General features: G+C 36.3%; 1 protein-coding gene across 4 annotated transcripts in view; it reads left to right on the top strand.

Moving 5' to 3' along the window:
- Window positions 1-21,656, top strand: part of JAK2 (Janus kinase 2) — a 127,064-nt gene that overhangs the window by 32,864 nt on the left and 72,544 nt on the right. For all 4 annotated transcript variants that reach the window (XM_082694273.1, XM_082694275.1, XM_082694272.1 and 1 more), the window contains exon 3: window positions 9,298-9,548. In XM_082694273.1, coding sequence (XP_082550399.1) covers window positions 9,329-9,548 — 220 coding nt within the window. In that variant the 5' untranslated portion in view covers window positions 9,298-9,328. The remainder of the gene's footprint in view (window positions 1-9,297; window positions 9,549-21,656) is intronic.

Here is a 21,656-nt window from a genome sequence, read left to right as displayed (position 1 = left end):
ATGTTCAGCATCTTTTCATGTTCCTGTTGGTGCCTATATGGCTTCTTTGGCAAAATGTCTATTCAGAGTCAAAGAGCTTCAGTCCATGTTTTCTTCTAATTTTATGCTTTCAGGTTTTACATTCAAGTTATTAACACATTTTGAATTTATTTTTGTATATGGCGTAAGATAGTGGTCAAGTTTCACTTATTTGTATGTAATGGATTAGTTTTCCCAGCAGCAGTTAGTGAAGAAACTGTCCTCCTCCATTTCATATTCTTGCCTCCTTTGTAAGTAGGCTAATTGACCATATATGTGTGGGTTTATTTCTGGGCTCTCTGTTTAATTCTACTGATTTGTGTGTCTGTTCTCATACGATACCGTACTGCCTCCATTACTATAGCTTTGTAGCATAGTGTGAGGTCTGGGAGAGTGATGTCTCAGCTTTGTTCTTCTTTCTCGATTACTTTAATTGGGGCACCTGGGTGGCTCAGTGGGTTGGGCCTCTGCCTTAGGCTCAGGTCGTGATCTCAGGGTCCTGGGATTGAGCCCTGCATCGGGCTCTCTGCTCAACGGGGAGCCTGCTTCCCCCTCTCTCTCTGCCTGCCTCTCTGCCTACTTGTGATTTCTCTGTCAAATAAATAAAATAAAATAAAATAAAAAGATTACTTTAATTATTTGGGGTCTTTCATTTTTTCATGTAATTTTAGGATTCTTTGTTCTAATTTTGTGAAAAATGCCTTTGGTATTATGAGGATTGTATTGAATCTGTAGATTCCTTTGGGTAATACATACATTTTAACATTAATTCTTGTAATTTATGAGCAATATATTTTTCTATTTTTGTTTTCAATTTCTTTCATCAATGTCTTACACATTTCAAGGACAGAATTTCTATACATACAGGCTTTTCAAATTTAATCTTTTCAAATTCACTAAATTTAGTTTATAGACTAGGCTGGCATATGATATAACTTAGTGAATATTCCATGTGCACTTGAAGAAAATGTACACTGTGTTTGTTGGGTATAGTGTGCTGTAAATGTTTTGCTAGTTAATGTTTTCAGGTCTTCAAAATTCTTGCTTATTTTTTTGATCTGTTTCATTTTTGTTAATTCTGGACAGGAGTATTAAAATTTCTAGCTATTATAGTCATTTTGCCTATTCTCTCCTTACCTTTTTGCTTCATGTGACTTGAAACTATTATATGCATGTAAGAAGTCTAATATATAAATCTATTATAGTTTTTAAATGTCTTGTTTTAAGAGATGTTATGAAGATACTCACTTTTTTTTCTGGAATGTTTATTATATGACTTATTACATATTGGTTAGTTATCCATCTCAGTATCTTTGTATGGTATAAATTGGAGGGCAAGATTTCTTTTTTCCCTTGCCATTTAAAAGTCATTTGACTGGGGGCGCCTGGGTGGCTCAGTGGGTTAAGCTGCTGCCTTCGGCTCAGGTCATGATCTCGGGGTTCTGGGATCGAGCCCCGCATCGGGCTCTCTGCTCAGCGGGGAACTTGCTTCCTCCTCTCTCTGTGCCTGCCTCTCTGCCTGCTTGTCATCTCTCTCTGTCAAATAAATAAATAAAATCTTAAAAAAAAATTCATTTGACTGAAAAACATTTACTGTAAAGACCAACATTTCTCCACCAAAATGCAATTGATATATCTAAGTTTTAGGTTACCATATGTGTGGATGTTTTTCTTTCTTTTTTTTTTTTTTAAAGATTTTATTTATTTATTTATTTGACAGAGAGAGAAATCACAAGCAGGCAGAGAGGCAGGCAGAGAGAGAGAGGGGGGAAGCAGGCTCCCTGCTGAGCAGGGAGCCCGACGCGGGGCTCGATCCCAGGACCCTGGGATCATGACCTGAGCCGAAGGCAGCAGCTTAACACACTGAGCCACCCAGGCGCCCCTGTGTGGATGTTTTTCTTAACTCTGTTTGTTCCTTTGGTCTATTTTTCTGTATTTATGCCAGTACTGACTTGACAATTACTCTAACTTCATGGTAAATCTTGATGTCTGGTCATGTAAATCCTGCTCTTCTAGATTATTTTGACTCTTGTAATCCTTTGTTTTCCATGTAGATATTAACTTGTAAATTCCCTTAACTACTAAGATTTTCATTGGGACTGTGTTGAATTTATAGATTAATTTAGAGATGAATTGGTAACTGAAAATACTGAGTTTTCCTGTAGTCTTATATCTGTATGTTCTATTCTTCCATTCTTTAGCTGGCCTTTATTTTCTAGCATTGCTTTATAGTTTTTATTACAGAATTCTTACAGATATTTTAATAGATTTATTCTTAAATATTTGACTTTTTATTACTATTATTAATGATACTGTTTTTATTCTTCACTGTTTAAATTGGTTCTGGTATAAGGAAGTCAATTAAGTTTTGTATATTGATTTTATATGTACTATTCTTACTACATTCACTTAGTAATTGTTATATTTTCTACGTCTATAGTCATCATCTGTGAATGATAGTTCTTTAACTTCCTCCTTTCTAATCATTATACCTTTTATTTACATTTCTTGCCTATTGAACTGAACTTATTAACTTATTGAACTTATTAACTCCATTAAAATGTTGGGTGGAAGTCATGAGTTTAAACATATTAAGTTTTTGAATTCAAGAAGAATGAAATGAATACTGCACCATTAAGTATTTTAATTCAAGATCTTAAATAGTTACCTTCTATCAGAATGAAGAAGTTTGCTGTTTTAACTAGTTTAGCTGTGAGTTCCTAGTCCTAAACCATTGTTGAATTTTATCAGTCAGTTTCTACATCTATTGAAATGGTCATATATTACTTTTCTCATGTATTATAATAATGTGGTAAATTCTGTTGATTGATTTTTGAATGTTAAAATAACTTTGCATATTTGGAGTATCCAGTCAAGATTTGTTAGTCTTCTAAAATATTACTAGCTTCAGTTTTCTAGCATTTTATTATTTTTTCATATATGTTTATAAGAGATATTTATGTAAAATTTTTCTTGTCACAACCGTATTACATTTTGGTATTATGTTTGTATTCTTAAAATATGTAGTGAAGTGTTTTCTGTTTACTGAAACAGTTTGTGTAAGTTCTTCATTCTCGCATATGTTTGGAAAAATTCACTAAGAAAGTCAGTGGACATTGAATTTTCTTTGTGGAAAGTTTTAAGAGATATATTCACTATATTTAATAAATATTAGAATTTTGAAATTATCTTTCTTCCTTTGTCAGTTTTGATAAGCTGTGTTTTTCAGTAACTTGTTCATTTCTTCAAAAATTCCAAAATTTTTAGAGGATGTTCCTATATTAACATATATTTTTAATATTGGAAGCTCTGGTTATATGTAATTTCCAACTCTTGATATTGGTTTTATGTTTTCTTTTTTTTAAAAAATCAGTCATTTTTAGTGTTTTATCAATTTTATTAATGTTTAAAAGCCAACTTTTTTTTTCCTTCCACCACTAATTTCTGCTCTTAAATGTTTTTCATTCTGTGGTCCTTAGCTTAGTTTGTTGTTCTTTTTCTAGCTTCATCCTAGCTCATCCTATAATTTTGTTTAGCTCTATTCTTTCTTTCTTTCTTTCTTTATTTGACAGAGAGAGAAATCACAAGTAGACAGAGGCAGGCAGAGAGGGGTGAAGCAGGCTCCCTGCTGAGCAGAGAGCCTGATGCAGGACTAGATCTCAGGACCCCGAGATCATGGCCTGAGCTGAAGGTAGAGGCTTAACCCACTGAGCCAACCACTGGGTGCTCAGTTTAGCTATATTCCTTTCTCACATAAGACTTTAAGACTAAACATTCTAGTAAATACTTTTAACTTCATTTCTTTCATATGTTTATCGTTTAACTCAAAGTATTTTCTGGTTTCTTCTTCGCACCATTTGTTATTTAAAAGTATGTTCCTAAATTTCTAAATACATGGGGATTTTCTAATCATTTTTATGTTACTCATCTTTAGTTTAACCCATTGTGATAAGAGAGCATACTGTATAATAAGTACATGTTATGATACTTTTATCAGTGGTCATAATTTCCATAAGAGATTTCTGTGCATTTGTAAGTTTACATCAGTTCACATGCAGAACTTTGTATTTTTCAATAAATTTTTTTCTTCTTGGTTGAAGTTATTAATAAGAGCAGGAATTTACGGAATATTGAGTGTTACTGAATATCATATGTCCTATTTTGCAATTAAATGCAATTTTTAAAAATTTTAATTCAATTAATTAATATATAATGTGTTATTCATTACAGAGGTAGAGGTCAGTGATTTATCAGTCTTGCATAATACCATATCCAGTGCTTGTTACTTCCTGTGCCTCCTTAATGTCCATTCCCCAGTTATCCCATTCCCCTACCTCCTCCCTTCCAGCAACCCTAGTTTGTTTCCTATGATTAAGTCTCTTATGGTTTGTCTCCCTCTCTGATTTCATCTTGTTTTCTTTTTTCCTCTCTTCCCCTACAATCATGTTTTATTTCTTAAATTCCCGTTATCAGTGAGATCATATGATAGTTGTCTTTCTCTGATTGACTTATTTGCTTAGCATAATGCCCTCTAGTTCTATCCACATCATTGCAAATAACAAGATGTCTTTTTTTTGATGGTTGAATAGTATTCCATTGTATATATGTATATACACCCCATGTTCTTTATCCATTCATCTGTCAATGGACATCTAGGCTCGTTCCATAGTTTGGCTATCGTGAACACTGCTACTATAAACATTGGGGTGCAGGTGCCCCTTTGGATCACTACATTTGTATCTTTGGAGTATATACGCAGTAATGCAATTGCTGGGTGGTAGGGTAGATTTATTTTTAACTTTTTGAGGAACCTCCACACTGTCTTCCAGAGTGGCTGCACCAACTTGCATTCCCACCAACAGTGTAAGAGGGGTCCGCTTTCACATCATCCTTGCCAACATCGGTTGTTTCCTGAGGAGTTAATTTTAGCCATTTTGACCAGGGTGAGGTAGTATTTTCTTGTGGTTTTGATCTGCATTTCCCTGGTGCCGAGTGATGTTAAGCATTTTTTCATGTGTCTGTTGGCCATTTGGATGTCTTTGAAGTTATGTCTGTCTTTTGCCCATTTCTTTTTTCTTTTTTTAAGATTTTATTTATTTATTTGACAGAGGGAGACACAACAAGAGAGGGAACACAAGCAGGGGAAGCGGAAGAGGGAGAAGTAGGCTTCCTGCTGAGCAGGGAGCCCAATGTAGGGCTCAATCCCAGGACCCTGGGGTCATGACCTGAGCTGGAGGCAGACACTTAACAACTAAACCACCCAAGCACCCCTGTTCTGCCCATTTCTTGAATGGATTATTTGTTCTTTGGGCACTAAGTTTGATAAGTTCTTTATAGATTTTTGGATACTAGCCCCTTATCTGATAAAACCTTTGCAAATATCTTCTTTCATTCTTTTGGTTGTATTTTGGTTTTGTTAACTGTTTCTTTTGCTGTGCAAAATCTTTATATCTTGATGAAGTCCCAGTAGTTCTTTTTTGCTTGTTTCCCTTGCCTTTGGAGATGTGTCTAGCAAGAAGTTGCATAACTAAGGTCACAGAGGTTGCTGCCTGTTGCTGTTTTGATGGATTCCTGTCTCCCATTTAGGGCTTTCATTCATTTTGAGTGTTTTTGTGTATGGTGTGAGGAAATGGTCCAGTTTCATTCTTCTGCATGTGGCTGTCCACATAATTTTCCCAACAACATTTGTTGAAGAGACTTTTTCCAGTGGATATTCTTTCCTGCTTTGTCAAAAATTAGTTGTCCATAGAGAAAGGTCCATTTCTGGGTTCTCTATTCTGTTCCATTGACCTAGGTATCTGTTTTTGTGCCAGTACCATACTGTCTTGATGGCTATAGCTTTGTAATAGTCATCTTGAATTCTGGCATTGTGATGCTGCGAGCTTTTATTTTGGCTATTTGGGGTCTTTTCTGGTTCCATAGAAATTTTAGGATTATCTGTTCCAGCTCTGTGAAAAAAGCTGATGGTATTTTGATAGGGATTAAATTGAATGTATAGATTGTTCTTGGTAGCATAGGCATTTTAACAATATTTATTCTTCAAATCCATGAGTATGAAACATTTTTCCATTTCCTTGTGTCTTCCTCAATTTCACTGATGAGTGTTTTATAGTTTCCTGAGTACAGATCCTTTGCCTTTTTGATAAGGTTTATTCCTAAGTATCTTATGATTTTGGGTGCAGTTATAAATGCAACTCCTTAATTTCTTTCTATCTTATTGTTCTGCCCATTTCTTGAATGGATTATTTGTTCTTTGGGCACTAAGTTTGATAAGTTCTTTATAGATTTTTGGATACTAGCCCCTTATCTGATAAAACCTTTGCAAATATCTTCTCCCATTCTTTTGGTTGTAAATGCGACGGACTTCTATCCATTGAGTTTATATTCTGCCACTTTGCTGAATTCCTGTATGAGTTCTAGCTATTTTAGGGTAGAGTCTTTTGGGTTTTCCACATAGAGTATAATGTCATCTGCAAGGAGTGAGAGTTTGACTTCTTCTTTGCCGATATGAATGCCTTTTATTTCTTTTTCTTGTCTAGTTGCTGAGGCTGGGACCTCTAGTAGTATGTTGAACAACAGTGGCGAGAGTGGGCAACCCTGCTGTGTTCCTGATCTTAGGGGGAAAAGCTCTCAGTTTTTCCCCATTGAGAGTGGTTTTTGCTGTGGGCTTTCTGTATATGGCTTTTATGATATTGAGGTATGTTCTCTCTATCCCTACACTGTGAAGAGTTTTAGTCAAGAAAAGGATGCTATACTCTGTCAAGTGCTTTTTCTGCATCTATTGAGAAAATCATGTGGTTCTTGTCCTTTCTTTTATTAATGTAGTATATCACATTAAAAATCGTTAGGGCCTCACTGAGAGACCTACTAAAAGACACACTTCAGCAGAAAAAAAAAGTCCAGAAGGAAAGCATAGGATCCAAAACATTGGTGAGGACAAATTGATGAAATGATTGCAAATTTGCCCCTTAATGGCTAAGAGTTCATTTTAGATGACGTTCTCTGTTAAAAAAAAAAGAGTATAATAATTAAAAGAAAATTTATAAAAATTTTTATTTTTGAACAAATTAAAATTGTTTGAATTTGTGTATCCAGTTGCAGGTAGACTTCACAAATCTTGTGGTTTTAATAATTGCCAGTTTCTTGTTTTTCGTTTCTCTAGTCACTGGAAGTCCCCAGTTATTTGAAGAACTAAGTATTAAACTCTAGTGTTTTCTCTAATTTAATAAGGTCCTTATAGTTAGATACAGAGCTGAATTTCACCTTGCACTTCACTTAATCATCATTTCTCTTTTCCTTTAATGTGTAAACTTAGTATGGTGCTTGGCACTCAGTAAATGCTGTATGCTGTCTGTCTGCTGTTGTTTTCCCCTTCTTCCTTCACATGGCTCTGCTCATGAGTTAAATGAGTACCTCTGTGGGAAAGATTGTGAGATTTTTAGCTCTTTCTGATGTCAGTCTCATGTGTAGCTGCTAGCTAGATGCTTGTGTGATTGCCCTGCTTCATTTCCAAACAAAAGTGTGTAAAGCAGCAGTCTTGATTCTCCTTACCTGCCAGTGTCAAGGGGCAAAGTCTTCATTTTCTCATTTCCATTAATGGTATTATAGATCTCCTAAACCTGAAATAGTCACACCATCTAAACCTGAAATATTCTCACTGTCTTTTACTCCTGGATTTAAAAACATTTTTTAGTACAGTTTTTAGTATAGTATAGTACAGTGTTGCATTAGTATCAGGTGTACAGTATAGAGATTCAGCATCTCTCTACATTATGCTGTGCTCACAAGTGTAGCCATCAACACTATTATACTATACTATAGTATAATAGTATAGTATAGTACAGTATTACTATTACAGTATTACTATGTTCCCTGTGCTGTGTCTTTTATTCCTGTGACTTATTCATCCCATAACTGGAGTCCTGTCTTCTTCTATATTCAGTTAATTACCAAGTTGCATGAATTCTTACTGTTACATTACCATTCATCATTCAACTATTAAAGTTTCACTTCAGGATCTTACTTCTACTTGGATTATTGCAGTCGCCTTTTAACTGTTTCTGGTTTCAACTTTCTAATTCATCATTGACTGTAGGATAAAGTTTAATTTCTTTGATCTGATCTATTTATTTGTATATTTATTCTTAAGTAGGCTTCATGCCCAATGTGGGGCTTGAACTCACGACCCTGAGATTGAGTCGCATGCCCTACCAATTGAGCCAGCCAGGTGCCTCTTAAGTTCTTTGATCCGATATTCAGATTTTTCTTAATATTGCACTATAGCAATTAGGATTGCATTCATTTACAAATAATAAGATGTCTGGTGGTAGATAGGTGATTCTTGACATTGATTTGGATGCTTAAGTTTGCTAGGTCTTTTATTCTCTTGGCATTTCCTTCCTGGTTGCTCCATGGTTTTAAAGTGACTGCCCTACCCGGTATTTATGCTCAGAGGCAGGTAGGAAGAAAATGAAAGGGGAGAAGCAAAAGGTAAAAAGGAAGCCAAGTCAACTTCCTTTTAAGGAAGGCTCCTAGAAGTACCACCCAGTAACCTCCACTTAAATCTTATTTCTTGAAACTGGTTCACGGGGCTATCCATCTGCGGGAAAGTACAGTTCTTTGGGGATATGTTGCTCTCCCCAACAAAACTGGGCTATATCAAGAAGGAAGGAAAAATGTTTTTTGGGTATGTAGTTGCAATTTTCCACAAATATCTTTTTTTTTTTTTTAATCCTTTCTTAAATGGCATAACTTCTCAAATACTGTACTTCAGGCCAGTAAATGAGAATTGATCTTATACCTTCCTACTTCTCAGCACAGTTCTACTCTCTCATTCATACAAATCCAGTCTGTTGTACAGAATCAGTTTTAAATGTGACCTCTCTAATAAAACTCATCAGTTTTAACACAGTTTGAAATGTGATTTATCCCCTGCAGACACCCAATAAGCAATTGTCATAGTAATTCATTTGTTGAGAATTTATGTTGCCTAGTGGGATCTCTTCTGTCCTGTGACTAATTTTGTTTGTTTGTTTGGTTAATATTACATATCTGTATTATGTTTTCTCAGTTAAATTGTAAACTTCAGCTTTATGGTCCTTGTCCACAGGAAGTTTATAATCTCAATTTCTCTCACTATGCTTTGTATAGTAGTATACAGTATTTATTCAGTTAATGAATTTAGCAAAGTCACTCCTTTCGGGGAAGCCTTCTTTATATATGAGGGATGCCTTATCAGTATCACTTCATTTTGTAACTTACTGTTTTTTTTCTTAACAGGCAAATGTTCTGAAAAAAACTCTGCGTGGGGATGGCTTGCCTTACAATGACAGAAATGGAAGGAACGTCCGTATCTCCTGTACATCAGAACGGTGATATTCCTGGAAATGCTAATCCGGTGAAGCAAATAGATCCACTCCTACAGGTGTATCTTTACCATTCTCTTGAGAAAGCTGAAGGAGAGTATCTGAAGTTTCCAACTGGGGAGTATGTTGCAGAAGAAATCTGTGTTGCTGCTTCTAAAGCTTGTGGTAAATATTTTTTAAAAATTATTTTCTTCTTTTTAATAGATTATTACTTCATTTATGCTCCTATAATACAATGTGCAGGTATAATGTATTATTTTTTATTTTTTAAAATGCTTATATGGCAGTGTGCTTTCAAAGAAGAGCTGCTAGAGCTTGGAGACCTGCATGCTACCTGGTGCTGCCTCACAGTGAGGGCTCTGCAGGCGCTGAGCTCCTCGGTTGCCCCAGGTGCAGCTCCGTAAGTGCCTGGTGCAGCAGCTGCCCACCATACGGTTCAGACAGCAAACTTTGATGGAGTGTGTTGTTTGCAGCAGGGGAGAGTATATAGGCCCAGTGAGAATCGCTGTCTCCACCTAGGTTTCAAAGGATGGAGCCCCAAATCCATAGGGGCTGGGCAGCCCGGAGTTTTGGGGCCAACCTCTGGTAAACAAGGACAGAAACCTTGTCCCAGTGTGTCCTGTAGGCAAGACCTCTGCCCTAGTGGGCTGGGAGAACAGATTGTCATGTCAAAGAGGATTATTCTCAAGCCTTGGATCTGATAGAATTTGCCCTGTTGGGTTTTAGACTTGCTTGGGACTGTAATTCCTTTTTTTCTTCTTCCTTTTGGAACAGAAAAGTCTATCTTATGGCTGTCCTGTCATATTTTGGAAGCATTTAAATTGTTCAGTTTCACAGATTCAGAGCTGGAGGGCAGTTTGCTTAAAGATGAATGAATGGTACCTTGAGTCTCACCCAAATATGATTTAGTTGGTATTCAGATGAGTCTTTGAACTTCAGAGTGTTGAGTTGATGCTGGAATGAGTTAAGATTTGGGGGACTGCTGGGATGGAGTGAATATATTTTGAATGTGAAAGGATGTGAATTTTGGGATCCGGGGCAAAAAGGTAGGTTTCTGTCGCTATGTCTTTATGTCTCCTTATCTTTTTTTTTTCTGCAGCTTTTACTCTAGAAGTTTTATTTGTATTGCTTTTTAGTAATTTCCATTGCCTCATCATGTTTGTGTTTTGTGCTACCTTCTTTACTAGAGGGAATATATTACAGTACCTGATTTATCTATCATTTATAGGTATCCTTCTACTGATTGATGTTTCTTCTGGTTATAGGTCATATTTTCCTGCTTTTTTGAATGCCTACAATTTTTTATTGGATGCTGGGTATTGTAATGTATATTTTCAATTTATATTGTTACCTGCTGGATTTTGTTGTATTCTTTAAATAGTGATGGACTTTTTTCTGGCATAAGGTTAGGTAATTGGTGGGTGGTTTACTTAGCTGCTTTGAGATCCCCTCCTTTTCTTTCTTCTTCCTTTCATTAATCCAATATTTCTAGTACATTCACAGAGCCATGCAACTATCATATCAGTTTTCCATCCCCAGAAAGAAACCTCTTACCCATCAGAAATCATTTCCCATTTCTTTCCCAGCTCCCAACAATAAATATACTTATTTCTCTAAGAATTTGTTTATTTGGAACATTTCATATAAGTGGAATCATGCCATATGTGGTTTTTTTGGTGACAATTTGTTGAATTCCTGAGTCATACTGTGACTTTGTGCTTAATGTTTTGAGGAACCACCAGAATATTTTCTGGGCACCTAAATCATTTTACATTTCTACCACCAGTGTATGAATGTCCCAGTTTTTCTGTGTCCTGATCAACACTTGTTATTACCGGTCTTTCTGATGAATGACACTGGTGGGTGTGAAGTGGTATCTCATTGTGTTTTTTTGAAAAAGTTTTACTGATAAATGATCCATATTTCATATTTTTAGAAAGGGTACATCTCAGTGATTTTTAGTATCACCAGTCAATTTTAGAACACTTTTTCACCCCCAAAGAATCTTTGACTATTGACTATCACTGTCAAATCCCCTCATCCCTCTCCAGCCTCAGGCATCCCTTAATCTATATTCTGTCTCAATACATTTGTTTGTCTAGATATTTCATATAGATGGGGTCATATAATAGGTGACCCTTTGTTACTAGCTTCTTATACACTCATATGATAGCCGATTGCCATGAAAATCTTTAGTAAAAGTTGAAAGATTTTATGATTTGAAGAGAAACTCCAGAATATTCTACTCATGCAGTTTTTGTGAAGTTCATCCATACTGTACCATCTGTCAGTACTTCATTCTTTTATGACTTGATAAAATGCTACTGTATGGATAATGCAATGTAACATTTAACTGTTGATCATTTGCTGGACATTTTGGCTGTTTTGATCTTTGTCTATCATGAATAATGTTCCTGTGAACATTGTATACAGAGTTGTGTACAACGTTGGACAGATGATTTCATTTCTGTGTGTATACTCAGGAGTGGAATTGTGGGTCAAATGGTAACTCTATGTTTAACTTCTTGAGGAACTACCAGAGTATTTTCCAAAGTGGCTGCACCATTTTTTTATTCATACCAGTATGCATCAGGGTTCTGATTATTCAACATCCCTAATGACAGTTGTTGTTATATGACTTTTAAAACTTATATCCACTCAAATGGATATAAAATGGTATCTTATTGTAGTTTTAATTTTTTTTTCCTGATTACCAATTCTTTTGAGCATCATTGCAGTGGTTATTGGCAATTTATGTATCTTCTTTGGAGAAATGTCTATTCATATCATTTGTCTCTTTTTTAAATGTTTTTTGTTTGTTTGTTGTTGAGTTGTTAATAGTTATATTTTCTAGATACAGATCCTTTATCAACTATATAATTTGGAAGTCTTTTCTCCCATTTTGTGTTTTGTCTTTTCACTGTCTGGATCTGGTAGTGTCCTTTGAAGCAAAGATTTTCCATTCTAATGAAAGCTTGTTTATTTATTTTTGTTGTTGTTGCTTGTGTTTTTGTGTCATATCTAAGAATCTATTGCAAAAATCCAAGTTCTTGGAGAATTGCCCCTGTAGTTTCTTCCAGGAACTTTATAGTTGTAGTTTTGCTTCAGTTTGAGTTCGTTTTTGCAGCTGGTTTGAGGTAGAAGTGCAGTGTCACTCTTTTGCATGTGAATGTCTGTGTGTTAATGACTTCTACCATTTTGTGTAGTGTTTGTAAGTTTTGTCTATGTTGTACCATGTATTAGTACATTATTGTTTTATGACTGAATAATATTCAGCTAAATAGTATCAAATACAGGGTACAACACTGGATGAACCTTGTAAATATTATAGGAAGTGTAAAAAGCCAGTAACAAATGGATATCTACACTCAAATCCCAGCACCATTTGATGAAGAGGCTATGATTTCCCCACTCAGTAGTCTCAGAACCCTTTCAAAGTATCATTTGGCCATACATGAGTGGGTTTGTTTTTGGATTTTCAGTTCTGGTGTCTATATATCTTAATGCCAGTACCATACTCTCTGCATTATTATAGCTTTGTAATAAGTTTTATAATCAGGAATTGTGAGTTTTTCAACTTTCTTATTCTTTTTTGAGATTGTATTTTTTTTATCCTTTTATTAGATTTTGTGTTAGAGTTTTTGTACTGTTCTTTTAGAATTATCCTAGATACCACAATGTACATTTTTGGCTTATTACAATCTTAAGCTAGTATGTTATGATTTTCTAAACAATTCAAGAACTTGAGAGCAGTTTAACTCCATGTACTTCTTTTCACTTTTGGTACTATTGGTATCATATGTATTATTTCTGTAGACATCATAAACCCCACAGGGCACTTATATTATTGTTGCTTTAATAGTAATTCTTTTGTATTTACTCTTTCCTTTGTTATTTATTCTTTCCCATGCTTCCACCTGACATCATTTTCCTTCAGCTTAAAGAACTCCTTTTAGTATTTCTTTTTTTTTTTTTTTTTTTAAAGATTTTATTTATTTATTTGACAGAGAGAGATTACAAGTAGGCAGAGAGGCAGGCAGAGAGAGAGAGGAGGAAGCAGGCTCCCTGCTGAGCGGAGAGCCCGATGCGGGACTCGATCCCAGGACCCTGAGATCATGACCTGAGCCGAAGGCAGCGGCTTAACCCACTGAGCCACCCAGGCGCCCTCCTTTTAGTATTTCTGTATCACAGGTTTGCAGGTGACTGATACCTTCAGCTCTTACTTATCTGAGAATGTCTTTTCTTTCTGATTTCTTTTTTGAAAGGTATTATCACAGGTCATAGAATTTCTGGTTGGCTTTTTTTCATTCAGTATTCTCAATATGTCATATTCATTCATTGTCTTTTGGCTTCCCTGGTTCTTGTTGAAAAGCTACCTATTAATCTTTTATTTCTCCTTTGAAGGGAATATGTTTCTACACTCTGGTTACTTTTAAGATTTTTCTTTCTGTTGTTCATCTTTAGCAGTTTGATTGTGGTGTACCTATATGTTGTTTTCTTTGTCTTTATTTTGCTTTGGGCTCTCTGATCTTGCTGAATTTGTAGGTCAGTATCTGTTTAGCTTTGTAAAATTCTGAGCTATTCAGTTACATGTAAATTAGGTCTGTTTGACAGGTCTTAAATGCCTTTTATACTCTCTTCAGTTATTTCCATTCTGTTATTTTCTTGTCCTTCAATTTGGGTGCTTTCTGTTGACTTGTTATTGTGTTGTCTAATTCTCTCTTCTATAGTATATTGTGTGTTGTTAAATCCATCTGTTGGTCCACGGTTTAGTAGTATCAGTATCACTAGGGAAGTTGTTAGAAATGCAGTATCTCAGGCCCATCCCAGAATCGGTGAGTAAGAAACTATCTTTTTCTTTTTCTTTCTTTTTTTTTTATTAATTTTTTATTTTTTATAAACATATATTTTTATCCCCAGGGGTACAGGTCTGTGAATCACCAGGTTTACACACTTCACAGCACTCACCAAAGCACATACCCTCCCCAATGTCCATAATCCCACCCCCTTCTCCCAACCCCCCTCCCCCCAGCAACCCTCAGTTTGTTTTGTGAGATTAAGAGTCACTTATGGTTTGTCTCCCTCCCAATCCCATCTTGTTTCATTGATTCTTCTCCTACCCACTTAAGCCCCCATGTTGCATTACCACTTCCTCATATCAGGGAGATCATATGATAGTTGTCTTTCTCTGCTTGACTTATTTCGCTAAGCATGATATGCTCTAGTTCCATTCATGTTGTCACAAATGGCAAGATTTCATTTCTTTTGATGGCTGCATAGTATTCCATTGTGTATATATACCACATCTTCTTGATCCATTCATCTGTTGATGGACATCTAGGTTCTTTCCATAGTTTGGCTATTGTGGACATTGCTGCTATAAACATTCGGGTGCACGTGCCCCTTTGGATCACTACGTTTGTATCTTTAGGGTAAATACCCAATAGTGCAATTGCTGGGTCATAGGGCAGTTCTATTTTCAACATTTTGAGGAACCTCCATGCTGTTTTCCAGAGTGCCTGCACCAGCTTGCATTCCCACCAACAGTGTAGGAGGGTTCCCCTTTCTCCGCATCCTCGCCAGCATCTGTCATTTCCTGACTTGTTGATTTTAGCCATTCTGACTGGTGTGAGGTGATATCTCATTGTGGTTTTGATTTGTATTTCCCTGATGCCGAGTGATATGGAGCACTTTTTCATGTGTCTGTTGGCCATCCGGATGTCTTCTTTGCAGAAATGTCTGTTCATGTCCTCTGCCCATTTCTTGATTGGATTATTTGTTCTTTGGGTATTGAGTTTGCTAAGTTCTTTATAGATTCTGGACACTAGTCCTTTATCTGATATGTCGTTTGCAAATATCTTCTCCCATTCTGTCAGTTGTCTTTTGATTTTGTTAACTGTTTCCTTTGCTGTGCAAAAGCTTTTGATCTTGATGAAATCCCAATAGTTCATTTTTTCCCTTGCTTCCCTTGCCTTTTGCGTTGTTCCTAGGAAGATGTTGCTGCGTCAGAGGTCGAAGAGGTTGCTGCCTGTGTTCTCCTCAAGGATTTTGATGGATTCCTTTCGCACATTGAGGTCCTTCATCCATTTTGAGTTTATTTTTGTGTGCGGTGTAAGGAAATGGTCCAATTTCATTTTTCTGCATGTGGCTGTCCAATTTTCCCAGCACCATTTATTGAAGAGGCTGTCTTTTGTCCATTGGACATTCTTTCCTGCTTTGTCGAAGATTAGTTGACCATAGAGTTGAGGGTCTATTTCTGGGCTCTCTATTCTGTTCCATTGATCTATGTGTCTGTTTTTGTGCCAGTACCATGCTGTCTTGATGATGACAGCTTTGTAATAGAGCTTGAAGTCCGGAATTGTGATGCCACCAACGTTGGCTTTCTTTTTCAATATCCCTTTGGCTATTCGAGGTCTTTTCTGGTTCCATTGAATTTTAGCATTATTTATTCCATTTCTTTGAAAAAGATGGATGGTACTTTGATAGGAATTGCATTAAATGTGTAGATTGCTTTAGGTAGCATAGACATTTTTACAATATTTATTCTTCCAATCCAGGAGCATGGAACATTTTTCCATTTCTTTGTGTCTTCCTCAGTTTCTTTCATGAGTACTTTATAGTTTTCTGAGTATAGATTCTGTGTCTCTTTGGTTAGGTTTATTCCTAGGTATCTTATGGTTTTGGATGCAATTGTAAATGGGATTGACTCCTTAATATCTCTTTCTTCTGTCTTGCTGTTGGTGTAGAGAAATGCAACTGATTTCTGTGCATTGATTTTATATCCTTACACTTTACTGAATTCCTGTATAAGTTCTAGCAGTTTTGGAGTGGAGTCTTTTGGGTTTTCTACATATAGTATCATATCATCTGCGAAGAGTGATAATTTGACTTCTTCTTTGCCGATTTGGATGCCTTTAATTTCCTTTCGTTGTCTGATTGCTGAGGCTAGGACCTCTAGTACTATGTTGAATAGCAGTGGTGATAATGGACATCCCTGCCGTGTTCCTGACCTTAGCGGAAAAGCTTTCAGTTTTTCTCCATTGAGAATGATATTTGCGGTGGGTTTTTCATAGATGGCTTTGATGATATTGAGGTATGTGCCCTCTATCCCTACACTTTGAAGAGTTTTGATCAGGAAGGGATGCTGTACTTTGTCAAATGCTTTTTCAGCATCTATTGAGAGTATCATATGGTTCTTGTTCTTATTTTTATTGATGTGTTGTATCACATTGACTGATTTGCGGATGTTGAACCAACTTTGCAGCCCTGGAATAAATCCCACTTGGTCGTGGTGAATAATCTTTTTAATGCACTGTTGAATCCTATTGGCTAGTATTTTGTTGAGTATTTTCGCATCTGTGTTCATCAAAGATATTGGTCTATAGCTCTCTTTTTTGGTGGGATCCTTGTCTGGTTTTGGGATCAAGGTGATGCTGGCCTCATAAAATGAGTTTGGAAGTTTTCCTTCCATTTCTATTTTTTGGAACAGTTTCAGAAGAATAGGAATTAGTTCTTCTTTAAATGTGTGGTAGAATTCCCCCCAGGAAGCCGTCTGGCCCTGGGATTTTGTTTGTTTGGAGATTTTTAATGACTGTTTCAATCTGCTTACTGGTTATGGGTCTGTTCAGGCTTTCTATTTCTTCCTGGTTCAGTTGTGGTAGTTTATATGTTTCTAGGAATGCATCCATTTCTTCCAGATTGTCAAATTTATTGGCGTAGAGTTGCTCATAATATGTTCTTATAATAGTTTGTATTTCTTTGGTGTTAGTTGTGATCTCTCCTTTTTCATGCATGATTTTATTGATTTGGGTCCTTTCTCTTTTCTTTTTGATAAGTCGGGCCAGGGGTTTATCAATTTTATTAATTCTTTCAAAGAACCAGCTCCTAGTTTCGTTGATTTGTTCTATTGTTTTTTGGGTTTCTATTTCATTGATTTCTGCTCTGATCTTTATGATTTCTCTTCTCCTGCTGGGCTTAGGGTTTCTTTCTTGTTCTTTCTCCAGCTCCTTTAGGTGTAGGGTTAGGTTGTGTACCTGAGACCTTTCTTGTTTCTTGAGAAAGGCTTGTACCGCTATATATTTTCCTCTCAGGACTGCCTTTGTTGTGTCCCACAGATTTTGAACCGTTGTATTTTCATTATCATTTGTTTCCATGATTTTTTTCAATTCTTCTTTAATTTCCCAGTTGACCCATTCATTCTTTAGAAGGATGCTGTTTAGTCTCCATGTATTTGGGTTCTTTCCAAACTTCCTTTTGTGGTTGAGTTCTAGCTTTAGAGCATTGTGGTCTGAAAATATGCAGGGAATGATCCCAATCTTTTGATACCCGTTGAGTCCTGATTTAGGACCGAGGATATGATCTATTCTGGAGAATGTTCCATGTGCACTAGAGAAGAATGTGTATTCTGTTGCTTTGGGATGAAATATTCTGAATATATCTGTGATGTCCATCTGGTCCAGTGTGTCGTTTAAGGCCTTTATTTCAGAAACTATCTTTTTCAACAAAACCATGCTTTTCAAGGTTTTCAGCAAAAACCATGGAAGCCAAAAGACAGTCTCCAGGTTGTTATAGGGATAAACATTAAATTTTGAAAGGTACTGGTATGGCTCATTCTAGCTTATTCAGTTAGAGAGAACAAAAAACCCTATTTATTTATTTATGCAGTTTATGAAGCCTGGTTAGGATATACTCTTGGGATCTTTACAGAGGAACCCATATTATATGCCATGTACTTTGCCAAGTGCTTTATTCAGATTATAGCATTTTATCCTTCCAACTATCTTATGAACTCAGTTTTCTGTCCTTAATCTTAGTTGATGAAGTATAAGCTTAGATTAACTACCACAAGTTTACCTAGCTAGTAAATGGCCGAGCTCAGACTTGACTCATATCAGACTCTAAGCTAATGGTATATAGATTATCACTGTTTAAACTGGGATCCTTTCGAGGTGAAAAGATAGGCTATTAATGATTATGCTGGCACAGCAGACAAACCAAACCTGTCTTGGTCCAGCCAGGTTATATGCTTCTCCTGTCTGTAGTTTTATGCTGTATAGCTCCTCTCTTTTCTTTTCTATTTAGCTATTTTAGCTTCAGGAGCATTTACAGCAGATTCTTTATGAATATATACATTTTATGTATTCTGCTTACAATTACATAGAATAACTAAATCCTAATGTGCTTTCAGTTTATACATTATCTCTTCAGAAGCCTTCATTGAAGTCTTTACTTCATTTGACTCTCTCTCTCTTTTTAAAAAGATTTTATTTATTTATTTATTTGACAGAGAGAAGGCAGAAAGGCAGGCAGGGGGTGGAAGAAAGCAGGCTCCCTTTCTGCTGAGCAGAAAGCCTGATGCGGGGCTTGATCCCTGGACCCAGAGATCATGACCTGAGCCGAAGGCAGAGGCTTAACCCACTGAGCCACCCAAGCGCCCCTTCATATGACTCTCTCTCTCTCTCTTTTTTTTTTTTTAAAGATTTTATTTATTATTTGACAGAGATAGATCACAAGTAGGCAGAGACGCAGGCAGAGAGAGAGAGAAAGAGAGAGGGAAGCAGGCTCCCTGCTGAGCAGGGAGCCCGATGCGGGGCTCGATCCCAGGACTCTGAGATCATGACCTGAGCCGAAGGCAGAGGCTTAGCCCACTGAGCCACCCAGGCGCCCCAGCATTAGAGATTCTTAATCTCAGGAAACAAACGGAGGGTTGCTGGAGGGGAGGAGGGTGGAAGGGATGGCGAAGCTGGGTGATGGATATTGGGGAGGGTATGTGTTACAGTGAGAAAAAAATTTCAAAAAAATTTTAAAAATTAACAGAAAAAGTTTTTTCTCAGCTAGGGGCATCACGTTGCCTGATTTCAAGCTATATTACAAAGCTGTGATCACCTAGACGGGATGGTGCTAGCACAAAAATAGATACATAGATCAATGGAACAGAATAGGGAGCCCAGATATGGACCCTCAAGTCTATGGTCAACTAATCTTCGCCAAAATATAACCAATGGAAAAAAGACATTCTCTTCAATAGATGGTGCTGGGAAAATTGGACAGAATCTTTTTATACAGAAGAATGAAACTTGATCATTCTCTTACACCATACACAATGATAAACTCTAAATGGTTGAAAGACCTCAATGTGAGACAAATCCATCAAAATCCTAGTGGAGAACATAGGCAGTAACCTCTTCAACATAGGCCAAAGCAACTTCTTTCAAGGCAACAGCACTTGCCTAAAAAAGGCAAGTGGAAAAAAAAAAAGCAAAAATGAACTATTGGGACTTCAAGATCAAAAGCTTCTGCATGGCAAAGGAAACAGTCAACAAAACAAAGAGACAACCCACAGAATGGGGGGAGATATTTGCACTACAGACAAAGGGCTAATATCCAAGATCTGTAAAGAACTTCTCAAACTCCACACCCAAAAATCAAGTAAATCAAAAAGTGGTCAGAAGACATGAAGAGACATTCTCCAAAGAAGACAGACAGATGACTAATAGATGAAAAAATCTTCAACATCATTATCCATCAGGCAAATACCACCTTATACCAGTTAGAATGGCAAAAAATGACAAGGCAAGAAACAACAAATGTTGAAAAGAGTGTGGAGAAAGGGGAACCCCTCTTACACTGTTGGTGGGAATGCAAGTTGGTGCAGCCACTTTTGGGAAATAGTATGGAGGTTCCTCAAAAACTTAAAAAATAGAGGTATCCTAATGACCCAGCAATTGCACTACTGGGTGTTTACCCCAAAGATATAGATGTAGTGAAAAGAAAGGTCACATGCACCCCAGTGTTCATAGCAGCAGTGTCCACGATAGCCAAAATGTAGAAGGAATCAAGATGCCCTTCAACAGACAGAATGGATAAAGGTGTGGTCCATATATATAATGGAATATTATTCAGCCATCAGAAAGGATGAATACCTAGCATTTGCATCAACATGGATGGAACTGAAGGAGATTATGCTAAGTGAAATAAGTCAAGCAGAGAAAGACAATTAAATGGTTTCACTTATTTGTGGATCTTAAGGAATAGTACAGAGGATATTAGGAGAAGGAAGGGAAAAATGAAGGGGTGGGAATCAGAGGGAAGAAGAACCATGAGACACTTTGGACTCCGTGAAACAAACTGAGGGTCTTAGAGGGGAGAGAATGAGGGGATGGGTGAGCCTGGTGATGCGTGTTAAGGAGGGCACGGATTGCAGGGAGCACTGGGTGTTCTATGCAAACAATGAATCATGGAACACTGCATCAAAAACTAATGATGTACTGTATGGTGACTAACATAACATAATTTAAAAATTTTAAAAATTTTTTCTCTACTGTACTTTTAACCATTCTTTTCTTTGTCCCATATTAGTAACTGAGGCTGTAATCTCTTGTGTATCCTTCTATTATTTTTTCCTTGATCATATAAATACATCATATTATATATGGAGACATAATCCCCCTCCCTCCTATACACAGTCATTAGGATTTTGAGGTTATTATTTTATATATTAGAATCATATTTTATGCTTCTTGCATTTATCATGGAAACATATAATGTGAAAAGTTTATTCAAGCCACACACTTTTGCATTAATTCTTTTTATTGAGTTTCCTAATATTCTGCTCCATGGATTGCACTACCATATTTTAAAAATTTTTTCTACTCTTGAATTTACATTTTCTTACTACTGTACTTTTAGGAGTACATTGCTGGGTTGAAAGGTTGACATTTCTAGCAATTATGTGACATAGTCCCTTTTCACCTCATCCAATCAGCCCTAGATGTTATCCCTTCTGTTTTTCCTAGCTGAGTGGTATAAAGTGATTATTTTATAATTTTGATTTGCATTTTCTTCAATACTAGATATTACCTCCTTTCACATGTTTATTAGTTATTACTCTTTTAATTGCTCTGTTGTGACTGAGATCCATTTTTTGCCATTTTCACTTTAATTTTGCATTTTTAATCCTGATTTTTTTATTATAAAATATTTAAAGTAATACTTTGCATAGAAGAATATAATACTTACCAGTGTAGTCACCACACAACCTTTCAAATGTATTATTTTGCCATTTTCACATTTTCCTCTGATTCATTGTTAGGAAGAATTACATTAATTTTTCCAGTTAAGCCATCTCAACTGTTGTAAGACAAATGAACTTTGTCTTAATTTTCTTTAAAGAAACGTTATAGGATTTGGTTTGCTGATAATTAAAATGTTTAGGGTTTTTCTTTCTCACAAATTATTTCAATTTCCCTATTCTCTCTCTCTTTCTTCTATAAT

This window comes from Mustela nivalis (assembly GCF_964662115.1).
Source record: "Mustela nivalis genome assembly, chromosome: 13".
NCBI classification, from domain to species: domain Eukaryota; kingdom Metazoa; phylum Chordata; class Mammalia; order Carnivora; family Mustelidae; genus Mustela; species Mustela nivalis.
This window is presented reverse-complemented; position numbering and strand designations above follow the sequence as displayed.